Genomic DNA, 14,085 nt, shown 5'->3' on the forward strand with positions numbered 1-14,085 from the left:
CTGCAAGTAACTTAGTTGAGTAAAGAAGAAACATGTTTCAAAGAAATATGCATGAGCTACTGACACAGATCTTGTTGAAGTGAGTCTTCTTTTTTAAAACTGTTGACTCTGTTGTATCATATTTTTCTCTCTTCTTCGGTAAGATGTTCTGTTGTATGATGTTTTAATGTTTTCTGAACGTGACATTGATGAAAATGGGAATTTTTCTCCTCCATCGATACCCGGTTAAATAAAGTAAAAGTAAATATACAACCTTGTTATTATTATGCTGTTGTCTATATGCTGAGCTTGTCGTGCCATTTGGAAATAATGCAAAATTGTTTAATCTGTTTACTGTTTGAATAAATAATGCATGCAATTATATTATCTACTGTAAATATTGGTTTGAAACTGATTTGATAAACTGTTTATTCTCAAAAATTGTTTTTTTGAAATTCATTTCTATTGCTTTATGTTAAATTTTGGTATTTAAAACACTGGAATCTGCATATTATTTACTTTATCTTTTTGTTTGTTTGTTTGTTTGTTTGTTTGTTTGTTTGTTTGTTTGTTTGTTTACTTTATCTCTAGTAAAAATGTGTTGAAGTAATGCTGGGTTGTACGCTACCAACTTCTGCAATATTATATCCTACTATTACATCAACAGACTCCTTGCAGTATCAGACGATCTGCGGAGAGGCTGATTTTAACTCTTACCTGTCCAGGGAGTGACTGACTCTGCCCATTCAGAGGGCGCATCTATGTCGGTCCACCTTAAGAGCAGCACGGGGCAGTTTGTTGTGGAGCGAGCAGGGGGACGCCCTCAGTGGCACATGCCTGGCGCTTTAAGGCAGACTGGGGAAGTTAGATTTTGTTAAAGGTATACACATTCAAATATTTACCAGGCTTCACATTGGCTATTGAGGGAAGCACTTTAACAATAACGCGTTTTAAATGGGTCTGCAAATCAGTTTTTATTGGGTTTTGATCAATTTTATCACACGTCAGTTTAAGTAAGCTTTACGAAACGAGGGGATTTGTAGATTTTGCAATGTAATTCTTTTCAGATGTTGTGTTACAGTATTTAGATGTGGATATGTTGCACTTTTCACTTCCAATTTATCTCACTGTGGTGATACAGACAGGTATAATTGTTTTAATACGCTGCATAAGATTTATTCATTATTCTTTTGGCGCCATCGTTTATTAAACCATTAAGAGGACTAGGTATTTGTGTCATGCTATATTTTGGCCACCATTAAGTTCTGGTTCCAGTCATAGATGGACACGCAGCTGGTTTGGGTCCCAGGATGGGAGCCTCAGTTTAGGTTTGATTCTCGTTGCTTTCAGGGCCCATACCGCCGACATTTTACTGCTTTCTGGACAGCATACCAAGGCGGGTTTTCTTAATATGCGAAGTGTGCATCTCAGAAATATTTCCTGGGATTTCAATCAGCGCTGCGCTGGAGGAAACTCACAGAGCAGAGCAGCGGCAGCCCCCGGAGCCCAGCCTGTAAAATAAGCAGACGTCAGAGACTCTTCGCCCCGCTTCACCGCTGCAGTTACATTTTTATCGCGGTGTAATCACAGCGTTATTTGCGGGATTTCACGGCTGCTTACACGGCGCTATGTAGCGCAGCGAATGGCATGCTGGTGGTAGCTGTTAGACGTTTATCGGCTTTTTAATTTTAAACACCGTGCCTTGGCGGAAAGAAGAGGATTTCGTTTTATTTAAGGTAGCATGACAGGATCCTTCAGGCTGTCGAGCTAGCTAGCTAGCATTAGCTCAGTGGCTAGCTTAGCGTCCTGATGTTGTAATGAATGGAGGATGGCTTTGATGTTCGTTCCGGGGCAAACTTTGCAATTTAATTGTATATTTTGTGATAATATTTGTATTTTGATAAAGTCATATCAATTACGCCAAACATTTGCAAGTCAGAATACTCTCCATATGGTTTGGGACTTGGCAGGGTCTTGCTAACACCTAGCTAGCATGCTAATAGCTACCTCAACCATTAAAACATTTGATCTTCAATTAATTAAAATCACGTAAGCATGTTTTTAGTTAATTTGGTTAGTACTTTATACATATGTAATCAAAAGTCGCCTAATGTAAACATGTAATCGTGTGCAAGAGATAATCTGATCGGAAAGTCTCCAGAAAAAGTTGAATTTAGCGCATTAGCCTCAGTTATTTGTTTTCCATAATGTGCAACGTTCCTAAGCTGCAGTTTAGCAGATATTTCTTTCTGTTTAAGATGTTTGTTTGTTTGATTTTTTTTCACAAAAATAAAATCATTATTAAACAGCTTTATATTTAAATCGTCCTTTAAATACGAATGATTGCAAACATAATGTATGCTGTCATGTTTGTTTGATTTTTTTTTTTTTTTTTTTCAACTTTATTATTTCAGGTCAAGTGACGATGAACGAGCAGGAGGGCGGGGTGGTCTCATTTGACGAATATGTGCGGCAGAAGGCCCGCACTGTGCCTCAGCATAGGATGAAGGAGTTTCTGGAGTCCCTCGCTAAGGGCCCAGAGGTGCTGCAGGAGTTCAACCAGCAGGGGGGAGGAGGAGGAGGAGCAGCGGCCACCACCACAACCATGGTGTACCAGCAGCAGGAGGCCAACTGTGTCTACACAGACAGCACGGAGGTGGCTGGATCCCTCCTGGAGCTGGCCTGCCCAGTAAGGCTTTACTGCAGTCGCTGTTAAAGGAAATGCATCTGTAGTTATTGTCTGTAGCATTCAGTCAGCTTTGAGAAGGCCGGAGCTGATGGTAAAAGGATGATTTGTTAAAGCCATCCTTGCGTGTCATCAACCACCGTATAAGAGCTAAACAAGAAAAATAAAGATTACAATCGTTTCCTGAAGCACAGCTCGTCACATTGATACAATACCTTTCATTAATCACTAATTAAGAAATTACAGAATCAAAATACCTAAATAAACTTAAGTTGTTACCTTGTTACCTTATTGGCTGAAGCTAAATTTAAGTTGCCTTTTATGTGTTTGTTGTTCTGTTACCATGGATACCTAATACAGAATGTTGCCAAAATAAAAGCATGGACCTTTAATGGCAGTAACAAGAAAGAAAAAAAGTGACTAGATTCAGTTGGCCTTTATGTTGTCTTTAAAATAGGAAAAAAAAAAAATAGGTGCATAAGCTGCATTTCCAATAGACAAATTTATTCTTCTTAACTAGCTTTGGGCAATTTGTTGGATTCTGAGCTGTAGCTTAATGTTTATGAATTGTTTTTATTGCTCTGAAGTGGAGAAGCTACAACTTGTTCTCAAAGTCCATGTTCAGGGATTCAAAGGACAGCTAAGATATGTCTCTCTTTCAGTCTTTTACAGCATGACTGAAATTGATCCAGGATGGACATTAGTCTGTTAACCTGTTTTCACAACATAATATCACCTTTCAGATAATAACTATGCGAGTAAAAACTCTCTTTGCTGTTCATTTTGTCACTCGCACCATAAAAGTAAATTTAGTGAGATTACGAGCTGTGCAAGCTTTCAGGACATGTATACATGATCGCAGACCGAATATAGGCAACTTGTTTATAACTTGGTGTGTCTGATATGAGAATATGTGTGCTGTAAATGTGAGGCATTCTGGTTTGATGCTTATTTATTGGCATTTTCCTTAAATGTGTCATTTGTTTTCAAGATTTGTGTCATTAAAGATAGAAAACACAAAAACGTGTTTGTTTGTTTTTTTGCAGGTCCAGGTAACCTCAGCCGAGATTTCCCCCCAAATGTCTGTACATCCAGGCTCTGAGCAGCAACTCCAAGTGCAGGTGGGTTTATATATTTTGATTTTTAAAATGTAATTAATAAGGCATACGACACCAAAAAAGAGCTGCTGAAGATGGACATATTAAACAGTATGTGAGCCACTTAGCAATAATTGGAAATTTTAAGTGTCAATTCATAAACTAAATAAGCAGCACAGTTAAGTCGCGGCTCTTTTTTTTATTGGGTGCAACTCGCAGTTGTGCAAACGAAGCTTTATTGTTGCTGTTGAAATGCAGTGTCTTCACAACATTTTTTTTTAGCATTATGTATAGTTTTTGAATTTTAACACACAAGGACACAAGAGACTACATGAGCCGTCATGAAAGGAAAAGTATTAAATAAAAGCATCTTAAGGAAGTAATACGATAACTGATGCTTATAGCACAATTATGCCATATGAAGTATCCATACTTCATACCAATATGAAGTATGGATATTTTGTAGATCTGCTGTCTTAAAAAAGGTATTATAACAATAAAAGATACGACTACATAAGCCAAAAAAAGAGCAAAATAAATACACCAAGTATAGACAGTGAGGCAAAAAACTAGTTTCTCTTTGTAGAAATAGTTTTTGTTTGGCCATTTATACTCAACTTTCATCAAACATGCAACAGTAAAAACAGTTTAAATCATTTAAATTTTCCCTGTTTTACCCCTGGGTCATGTTGGATCACGTTTCTTTGCCTCCGATTAGTGTAATTACTGGTGGGTTTCTGGCAGGTCCAGATCCAGGAACAGCCGGGCCAAGCGGTAGGCCAGGTTCTGCAGGTGTCTTCCCCGTCCCAGCAGGAGCTGCAGGGAATCTCCACAGCTCAGCTGGTGCAGCAGGCCGAGCTCACAGAGGAGCAGCAGCAGCAGGTACAGGAATCCTGTTGGTGCTCGAAGATCCTGAGCGTCCGTAAACGTGACGCGTTTACTGAACGCGCTCACCGTGTTTTGCAGATCCAGGCTCAGCTGATTGCAGCTGTTGCTGGAGGTCAGCAGATCCAGCTGTCAAGCGGCGAACAAATCCAGCTCCAAGGAACGCAGCACATCCAGCTGCCTGGCGGGCAGCAGATCCAGCTCCAGGCGGGCCAGCAGATCCAGCTGCAGAGCGGCCAGCAGATCCAGATCCAGACCATAGAGGCCATGTCTCCGTCCCAGCAGCAGGATTCTCCAAGGGAGGGCGAGAGGCGGCCGGGCGCCGTCGCCACCGTTCTCCAGCCAGCAAAGAAGCGCAAGGTGGATGTTCCCCTCACCCTCTCCTACGCCGTGCCGCAGGGCCAGCAGGTGGCCACGGTTCTGACCATCCCTCAGGGGCAGCAGCAGAGCTACGTCTCCCTGCGACCCGACCTGCTGACCGTCGACAGCGCTCAGCTGTACAGCACCACAGGAACCATCACAGGCCCCACGGGCGAGACCTGGACCATCCCCGTCTACTCCACTCCACAGCAGCAGGGCGTGACGCACATCGCCATACCACAGGATGCATACAGCACCGTGCAGGTCACCACGACTACCAACGGCAAGGACAAAGTGGCGGCCAGCTCCGCGTCGAGGTCCGCAGACGGTCAGGCGGCCTCCACCCAGGAGGAGATAGTGCAGACGCTGCTGCCTGCGCAGTTCATGAACGGGAACATCCACATCCCGGTGGCAGTGCAGACTGTAGGAGGGACTTACAACACCACACAGTCGGTCCACATCTGGGACCCCAGTCAGCAGCAGAGCCACGGCGACGACGGCGCAGAGCAGCAGCTCCATCTGCAGGTTGGAAACGCATTCCTCTTACGCAGCCGCAGTCACTCATACACAGTCCTGACATCTAACAGACAATAAGTTAAAGTAAGATTAATACAGTCTGTGTGGATTATTATACTCTCTGTTAATCCAGCTTGCATTCGCAGGAAGCATTTGTAAAGTTTTCCTTCTGGTTCTGCACAGGGTCAAGTAGAGACAGGCGCCGACGTGGAACCGCCTACAGAGATTCTGGTTCCCGTGTCTCTGAAGCCAGAGGAAGGTCTGGAAGTGTGGCGCTTCTGGGCGAAGAAGAAAAACGCCGAGCTCAGCAAGCAGGAACAAACAAAACTCGCACCGATAGGACGTAAGTAGACCTGGGCTTTGAGTTTGAGATTCTAGTGTGGCTGTAAAAACGGCAGCGTTTCACTTTATTATGGCATATTTAAAACAATCTGTTTCATTAAAGCCACTATCCAGACTGTTCTGTAATATGAATCAAAGTAATCTCGGATATAGTCGCCTGTAGACAAGGTTCATACACGTTTAATACAGTAACATGTTCAATTCACTTTTCAAACATTTTCAGGGTAAGTTTTCAAACTTCCCAGCGCCATAGTTTGGAGATTAAATCAATACAAATGAACTAAATCACTGCTATATGCCATCATTTAAAACTGGTATCTTGTGATAATATTCTACATCACAGGGACAAAGTAAACTAAAATATAACAAAATGTTATGTTTTGAAAATGTACCTGGCCAAAGACAACCTTTCAGTTGCACAGATCAATAAATATTCATGATATTAAGCAGATCAGTTTCTTAAGGAACATATTAAATGCTTACAAACAGTACAAATAATCACTTAACTTTTTGTAACAAATATTTTCCCTTAAGTTTATTACAAAGCTGTGTAGTTTAAACATTAAGCTCTTCCAAGGACTCTTTCCAAACCTGGAAAACACCTAAATGAAATTCAAGCACTGTCAAGGATTTAAAGCACCTGCATGAACCTGTGTACATCATCCGTCATGGTCGGTTTTGATATTTATCATAATTTCCCAAAACAAGCTGCTGTGTTTGCGGTGACATAATGTGAGTTTTTCTTCTTTACTTGCTTGTTTTAAATGGCACTCCTTTTAAAACGTGAGCCATCATGCAGCATTTACCCGTTTTATGAACAAATATATACACAGAATGGAGTCAGATACACTGGAACTACATTCAAGCAGGAATCTGAACACAGGTTATATCCTTCTTTCAGCCAGCTGGCTGGCAGTTTGCAGCTACAAGTGGAGGAGAGACACCTGGTGAAAACTGCAATCACTCCAACCATTCTTCCTATGCAGACAGTTCAAAGATATAACTTTAGCGTTTTTGAAACGATGATATACCGACCCATGACTAGAATTAAGTTGGCAGCTTAAATGTTTTTACTTTATTTGCAATTCTGATGTTTTTCGTCGCACTTTGAGGAAAACTAGGAGCAAACCTTGTCCTACAAATTCAAGCTCCAGTTTCCCCCCCTCCGTTGTGCCGCTGTGCTCAGGTCGCCAGCCTCTGCGTTTCCAGGAAGACTTGGTGTCCAGCGCTGTTGCCGAGTTGAACCTGGGACTTTCCTTGATGACTCAAGAAGCTCGGGGCTCAGAGGAAGAAGAGCTGGCGCCTGATGTTCTGTATTATGTGTTCTTGTGTATTCAGAAGGTCAGCATCTCCACTCTCTAGCATAAAAACATACCAGCATGGCATCTGAACTTCTTTAACATTTGGGGGTTTTTTTGTAGTATCTGTATGAAAACGGACGTGTGGATGATATCTTCTCTGATCCGTACTACACACGCTTTTGCGAGAGTTTACACAAACTCTTACAGGACTGGAAACCCAGCATCCACCCTTTAGGTGAGGGGGAGTCTTTGCTTAGCTTTTATTTAATACTTTAAAAGAAAACTTGTCATTTTCTTTCTTTTTTTTTTTTCTGTTTTCCTCAGGTTATATCATTCCAAGTCATGTGACCGAGGAAATGCTGTGGGAGTGTAAACAGCTGGGTGCTCATTCTCCTGCCACATTGCTTACAACACTAATGTATTTCAACACTAAGTGAGTAATCACTAGTAGATTACTTGAATTAATCACCTGGTAGCAGATTTTAAGAACTCGGTTACTTTGCAGGTATTTCCGTCTGATAACGCCTGAGCACCACATGAAAGTGGCTTTTTCAAAGGTGTTGAGACACTCGAGGAAGAATCCCACCAACGCCAAGGACAAGGCTACCAGTATTCGCCTTCTGAAAGTGCAGAGCCAACACACCTCCGGACAAAAAGGTGACGCACACAGAAGGCTCTGGGTTCCTACAGTCTTAAAAAAAAAAAAAAATCAAAGACAACTCCCTTTTTCCATTATTTAAAGATAAAACTCTGAATTTCTTCAAAAAATAAATTACTGTTAACAGTTGTAGGTATTTCAGTGATGAATATCAGATCAAGTTTTGTCTATTTGAGCTTTTAAAGAATAAAAAAAAGTGCAAATTTACCTCTTTTATTGGCTTTTAGATCCTATAAGTTCTGTGATATAAACTGGACCTGATGTTCTTGAAGTGGGTTTGGTTTAGATGCCAAAGAAATCATCAAATTCCTTTTTGGGGGGAAATTTTGTGACAGAAGATCATTAAAATCCAATTTGAACATTTTGCTTTTGGACATGACTTGTGGAAACACAATGAGGTGAATGTTTTGCACAAAATGTTGATAATACTAAAAAGTGGCAGAAAAGTCTTGATTTTAAACATTTCCCAGGTTTAGAAATAAATATTTAGTGTGGAAAAATATTAACACTGGAACTGGAAGACACTTTAAACATCCAAACAAGAACAACATTAAATAAACTGAATTATGAAGTCTCTGTAAACAAAACTGTCCTCAAAAACAGGGCTTGTTGAGACCAAAGTACCAGCCTTTATCATCCACTTTTTGGTAGAAAGAGAGAAAAGAGAAAAACAATAAATCATTCAAGTGTAAATTGATCATGCGATTGATTTATCGTGACAGGTCCACAGCTGCCTGACTCATTCGTCGGTTTTTAACCTGCCGATTCTTTCAGGAACCGACGACATGTACGAAGAGCAGATTGAAGATCCTGAAAACCCTCTGCGCTGTCCCATTAAACTGTACGACTTTTACCTCTTCAAATGGTGAGCGCCTCCTCACTCCCAGCTTTCCACCAAGGTGAAAACACCCTGCTGGCGTCTCAAAACGAATTCACCTCCCTGCTTTGTTTTCCAGTCCCCAAAGCGTCAAAGGGCGCAGCGACGCCTACTACATGACGCCCGAGCCCGTCGTGGCGCCGAACAGCCCGATGTGGTACTCGTCCCAGCCGCTGTCGGCTCGGCAGGTGGAGCAGATGTTGGCCCGCATCATCGTTGTGAGAGAGATCCAGGAGATGATGGGTGCCTCTCCTGAGAGCGTGAGCTAAGCTGGGCGGACTGGCTGGACTTGACTATGCAGCGCCATCCAGACTATACGCCACCTCCGAGGTCAAGTAAAGCGGAGCGTCTCCTAAAACAATCACTTTCTTCTGAGCAGAGCATTATGATTGCATTTGCTAGTTCCTGATACATTTCTCATCTGACAGGGTTGGAAAGTTTTTCCTGCAGCTCTATAATCTTTGAACTTTGAGTGAGCTGCGGGTGGCGATACGTTAGAGCGCAGGCGGATGTTTTGTTCCTTTTCTTCCTGTAGACGTCTTATTGACACGATACGAAATTACTCAATACTGAACATCTTACTGTCACGTCTTACTTCTCTCCCGGCTCTCGCTATGATAGGTTGCCACTCGTGATTACAGGAATGATTGCTCCGGTTTTGTATTCTGACTGCAACTTAAACAATGTATTGATACGTTTAAATCTGAGCAGTGTGTGCCTTTTGTTTTTTCTTTTTTTACTTGTTTTTGAGGCTTGTCGATTTTCAACAGGATCCAGGATTTTATTGTAATTATTCATTAGACTTGATTTCCTCCCCAGTCAAAACTAGCAATTGGAGAACTACCAAATATTTTGCCATCTTTAGCCCTTCATGTATGTCTGTATAGTAGGATATTAAAGAGGAGAAACGGTTGGAAATATTCTTTCATCGTGACTCGTGTCAAATAATGCACTTTAATATGAAGACATTATATAGGTCTGTACAGTAACAAGGCTGCAATGCCACCATTTTCCACAAAACAAACTCCTTTTGCGCTCCATCGAACTCTTATAAACCTAAACTCAGGTCAGTATTGATGTAAAAGTCCACATTTAATTTAAATGGTTGTTTCTCCTTCATTCAGCAGCCTCTCAGTATAACCCAGCTTTCTGCAGACACAGAGGGGTTATTCATCATTTTTGTCCTCTGGGAACGTCAGCTGCAGTCTGTTCAGTGTTTTTATGAAGTACTTGGGCATGGGGCAGGACACGGCGACATCGGACTGGCTGCGACCCGGCAGCGCCAGCTGGCGCGCGTGCAGATGAAGAGGCAGGTACCGGCTCTTGCTCTGCTCCAGTCCGAGCTTTTTCAGCACACGGTCCGGTAATTTCTGTGAAACAAAGACAAAACACTAAGCTAGCCCCTTATAGAAGCTTTGTAAACAATTTTTGTATTATGTATATTCTAATACCAAATATCTACATTCCTGAACATTCGAAGGAAAGAAGGATACCACCAAAAAGGTAATTTTAGTAGTAATAAAAAAATTACATAGATTTACTACACTGAATGATATATATTTTATATATATAGGCCAAAAAATTAGTTAGGCCATTATGTTAGGAAGGTGGTGATATTTCAAGCGTCTACTTTTGTTCATTTTTTTATAATTATGGCTGTCCGTCAAGTAAAACATCAGTTTCTTAGAGTGTTAAGTTCATTGGGTGCTGTATCCCAACAGATGGAAAGTTTAGTGGAAGGAAAAAGATTCAAATGTAAAAACCTATAAGTATAAAGTTTACATTTATAATTAGCACCTATCCATTTTCTAGTCACGATCCTACTTTATAGCACAATCAAGTAACTATTCAGTTATTCTGAAAATGCTGTAAATATCAAACATAAATCAAGAAATTTGACTTCACATTTAGACACCTTGAGCACTTCACAACAATGCTCCTCCATTATGCCATCTACAAACATTTTTAGGAGCGCTGAAGTAGTTTGTATGATAAACTCGATGTGCAGCGCCACCAGGTGTTTGCTGACTGCTGCTGCCACTAATCTGGAGGAGCTGCATGTATGTCACTTTGTTGCCCCCTGTGGCAGATTATTAACATGTTTCACCTGCGGTGCCAGTTTGCTCCAGTGGGAATATTTGTGATCTCCGAGAATGGGACAGGCCAGAGCGTACGCCATGTGTACCCGCATCTGGTGCTTCACCCCTGTGCATGCAAGAAAACAGCATGTGAAACTAAAACTGATTTGGTGAAAAAAAAAATAAAAATAAAAAATAGTAACGTCGGCTAAAGAAACGAGATCTAACCGGTGAGAGGCTGGAGCTCGACCAGGCTGCAGCCGTAGCTGCTGTCCAGGACTCGGTACTTGGTGGCTGCAGCGTGGGCCTGCCGGTGGCTTCGCACTTTGGTCATGCCGTCACCGGCCTCGTTCATTCTGAAAAGCGGACTCAGCGTCATCTGAAACGAGATGTTATGAAACTAAAGAACCCGTGTACATCAGCAAGATTACCTCCATTTCAATACTTCGCTTTAATCATCAGAAATCATAAACTGGTGGTGAAGTACTTAACCCCAAGCTAATCAGGTCTGTTCTAAAAGGATAAATCTGAGCAGCTTAACACGCCGTGTTGAGATAAACACAGGAGTATTCAGTATCAGGATGGTTCATCTAACAGAATCCGTTGCCATGGCAACACAGGATGAACACCTAAGCTCTTCCATATCAGGTCATCAGCTCATAAGCTCAGCTGAAATAATAGTCTTTGATCAAAAAAATAAAAGAAAAGTAAAATTCCAAATGTTTTAAAAACTTCTGGCTCCAAAGTAAATAAATACTAAAGACTCATAACCAACACAAAACTAAAAAATTTGGTTTTCTCAAAACCTTGCCTGCTTAAACAAGTAAAGTTGTCAGGTGTACAGCTAAGGTTACCAGCATAGTACCTGCTTTTAAGTGCAGCTCTGACTAATCTTTATTACACTGTCATTGAACAAATAATCAAAAATGGAGAATAAGAAACACCTTGAAATGTGGCTTAGGACCTGTAACTTCTCTTTCGATGATGGGAATGTCGATCAGCCCTTCAGAGGGAACAGGAACACCAACTGTGATCACCCTGAGGAAACGCAGAGAACCTGGTAACTAAAACAGCAGCTTTATTTAAAATGAAACCAAGCGGCTGCCGATAATGACATCCATCATCTTACCAATACTTCCTCTCCACTTGGTTACTTCTACTCAGGGAGAGGATGTGCTCCAGTACTGCTTCGCTCCTGGCCAGCAGGAGCGCTCCGGATGAGTCCTTCTCCAGACCCAGACAGGGCAGCAGCTCGGTGTCCGTCTTCGTTTTCAGCCCGTCCAGCATTTTACAGAGAACAGGAAGCACAGAGGTGACGGTCGTGACGCCAGACTCTTCTGAAAAACAGACAAGGGTTTTGTACAAATTTTAAATGTCATTCCAGTTGTTAGCAGCTTAACAAGGAGCCCTGATATCCCTTCATTAAAATCCAGATGCCAGATTAATGGAAACGTTTTAAATCACACCACTGGGAGGACACAGTATTCACGTTAACTAATCAGAGGATGGTATGCATACATATGCCTCCCATCCCATGCATGACTCAAAAAAGGCCATTTGTTGGACAATACAGTCAGTGCAATAATTAAGCAAAAAATATATATAAACAAATACATTTTGCATTTAGATGCAATATGTGCATTGCAAAGATGTTCAACCCAAAACACCACAATAGGCATAGTTCCAGTCATTTAGATTTTTTTTATTGTTTTTTTTTTTTTACGTGCAGATGCATCCTTTGCTTCAATTGATCAAGCACACACGGTAGGTTATTGCATTTTAGTTAGTATTGATTTTCTTATTTAAGTGGAATTGAAATATTTGTTTATTTGCATCTTTTGGTGCATTTATAATATTCAATAAAAAGATTTAAGTGAAAAATCTGCAGAACGTAGCAGTAAAAAAAATATAATTTATAGATAAATCGACAACTAAAATAATCGTTAGTTGCATCGATTATTTTGGCGGTTTACTTTAATGTCTTCATATCATGTTACATTTTTCTCATGGTCACCGATGGGATACCTACTTTCACCACAATATATTTTATTTTTATTCACCCGCTCTTTCTGAACCCTAACCCAACAGGAAGTTGGTTTACCTCTGACAGGGACGCCGTAGGGTTTGTTGAGGATGACCACATCTTTATCCCGGTACAGCAGGGTTCGGTGCAGATGTTTGGCCAGCACGTTCGGATGGACGTTTTGCAGCTGCGCAGTGAACCTTTTCAGCTCGGTCACTCTCTGCTGTGAGCCGGACACCGGAGGATCCCTGTCCTGTGTCCGAGTTTCACTCCGAGTCTTCGCCTTCTCCTGTCGGATCTTTCTGGCCAGGTCGATGGCTCTCAGCCGGGGCTTCTCAGCGGTGTCTGAGCCGCCAGGCGAGTCGCGCTCAGCCGCGGTGTGCTGACTCCGGCTGAGGACCGGTGCTGTGCCCGGGAGCCGGCGGCAGATAGTCCGCGATTTAACCAACAAGAAAAACATTTGGTCGCCCAGAACGGCTACTGCTTTACCGCAGTTCATTATGGTTCAAGGTGAAGAGAGCGGTAACACATGAGCCATTGAAAACAACTTTACAGGAAACACTATGAGTTTATATCCGGGTCGCACTTTTCAAAGTAAAAGGATTCAAGCGTTTTGCCCAGTGGTACCAAAAAATTTTGCAGGTGAAAAATGTGAATTTTTCTCTATTAAAACACTGCAAAAGTTTTTCTATTATTTAGAATTATTTCTCCTTTACCTGCACAACATTAAATCAGACAAGATTTTATTTTTATTATTTTTACCAAAAGTAACATTGTGGCATTTGCCTTAATGTTTATGTTTATGTAACTTTTGGGGGCAATTGTTTTTCTACTCTGTTCTGTGCAACAAGCAAAAAAAAAAAAGAAAAAAAGTGCACATCAATTAACTCCACACATCAACACACTTCTGTGTTAATGTGCAGAGTTTTGGTCATTTTATTTGTTTGACATGTAAATGATCTAAGTTAATTTCCAGCAACAAAAAATCTAATTTTCTGTTAAAACTTGTGCTGTGTTTAACCGAAGGATGCTTCTCATAAAATAAAAATAAAAGAAAGAATAAAAGGCCAATAAAAGAAAAAAAAATGTGTCGTTTGTTGGGGGGCGGGGGCTATAGGAAAACAATAAGATTACAATTCTTTAACTGAAATAATATCTTTGTTTACCAATATAAAGAAAAAAAAACGAGGAACAAAACACAGGTAGGTTTCTACAAAAACAAAACACACTCGTAAAAGAAAACAAAAAGTAGACATTACAGACATTATGATAAAGACTTCACA

The 14,085-nt window shown here is 41.1% G+C and overlaps 2 protein-coding genes across 4 annotated transcripts; one reads left to right on the plus strand and one right to left on the minus strand.

Annotated features, from left to right (window-relative positions):
* Nucleotides 1-1,283: 1,283 nt before the first annotated feature.
* Nucleotides 1,284-9,615, plus strand: qrich1 (glutamine-rich 1). 2 transcript variants are annotated; one of them, XM_007552370.2, is made up of 12 exons: nt 1,284-1,715; nt 2,394-2,668; nt 3,712-3,786; nt 4,507-4,644; nt 4,729-5,532; nt 5,707-5,866; nt 7,052-7,206; nt 7,287-7,401; nt 7,491-7,599; nt 7,672-7,823; nt 8,599-8,689; nt 8,781-9,615. In XM_007552370.2, the coding sequence occupies exons 2-12, from the start codon at nt 2,405-2,407 to the stop codon at nt 8,968-8,970; spliced, it is 2,253 nt and encodes a 750-aa protein (XP_007552432.1). In that variant the 5' UTR covers nt 1,284-1,715; nt 2,394-2,404; the 3' UTR covers nt 8,971-9,615. The 2 variants fall into 2 exon arrangements, with proteins under 2 accessions (XP_007552432.1, XP_016527459.1); XM_016671973.1 differs by lacking the exon at nt 1,284-1,715 and adding an exon at nt 1,810-2,028.
* A 21-nt stretch (nt 9,616-9,636) lies between these two features.
* Nucleotides 9,637-13,400, minus strand: rpusd4 (RNA pseudouridine synthase D4). Of its 2 annotated transcripts, none has more exons than XM_016671987.1 (6): nt 12,881-13,400; nt 11,909-12,113; nt 11,724-11,817; nt 11,008-11,158; nt 10,809-10,906; nt 9,637-10,071 (listed from the first exon to the last, which is right to left on the minus strand). In XM_016671987.1, exons 1-6 carry the CDS (start codon nt 13,299-13,301, stop codon nt 9,868-9,870), a joined length of 1,173 nt encoding a protein of 390 aa, XP_016527473.1. In that variant the 5' UTR covers nt 13,302-13,400; the 3' UTR covers nt 9,637-9,867. The 2 variants fall into 2 exon arrangements, with proteins under 2 accessions (XP_016527473.1, XP_007552445.1); XM_007552383.2 differs by having other exon boundaries at nt 11,909-12,116; nt 12,881-13,396.
* Nucleotides 13,401-14,085: the final 685 nt, after the last annotated feature.

The sequence above is a fragment of the Poecilia formosa genome, unplaced genomic scaffold (genome assembly GCF_000485575.1).
Source record: "Poecilia formosa unplaced genomic scaffold, Poecilia_formosa-5.1.2 Scaffold2, whole genome shotgun sequence".
Lineage (NCBI taxonomy): Eukaryota > Metazoa > Chordata > Actinopteri > Cyprinodontiformes > Poeciliidae > Poecilia > Poecilia formosa.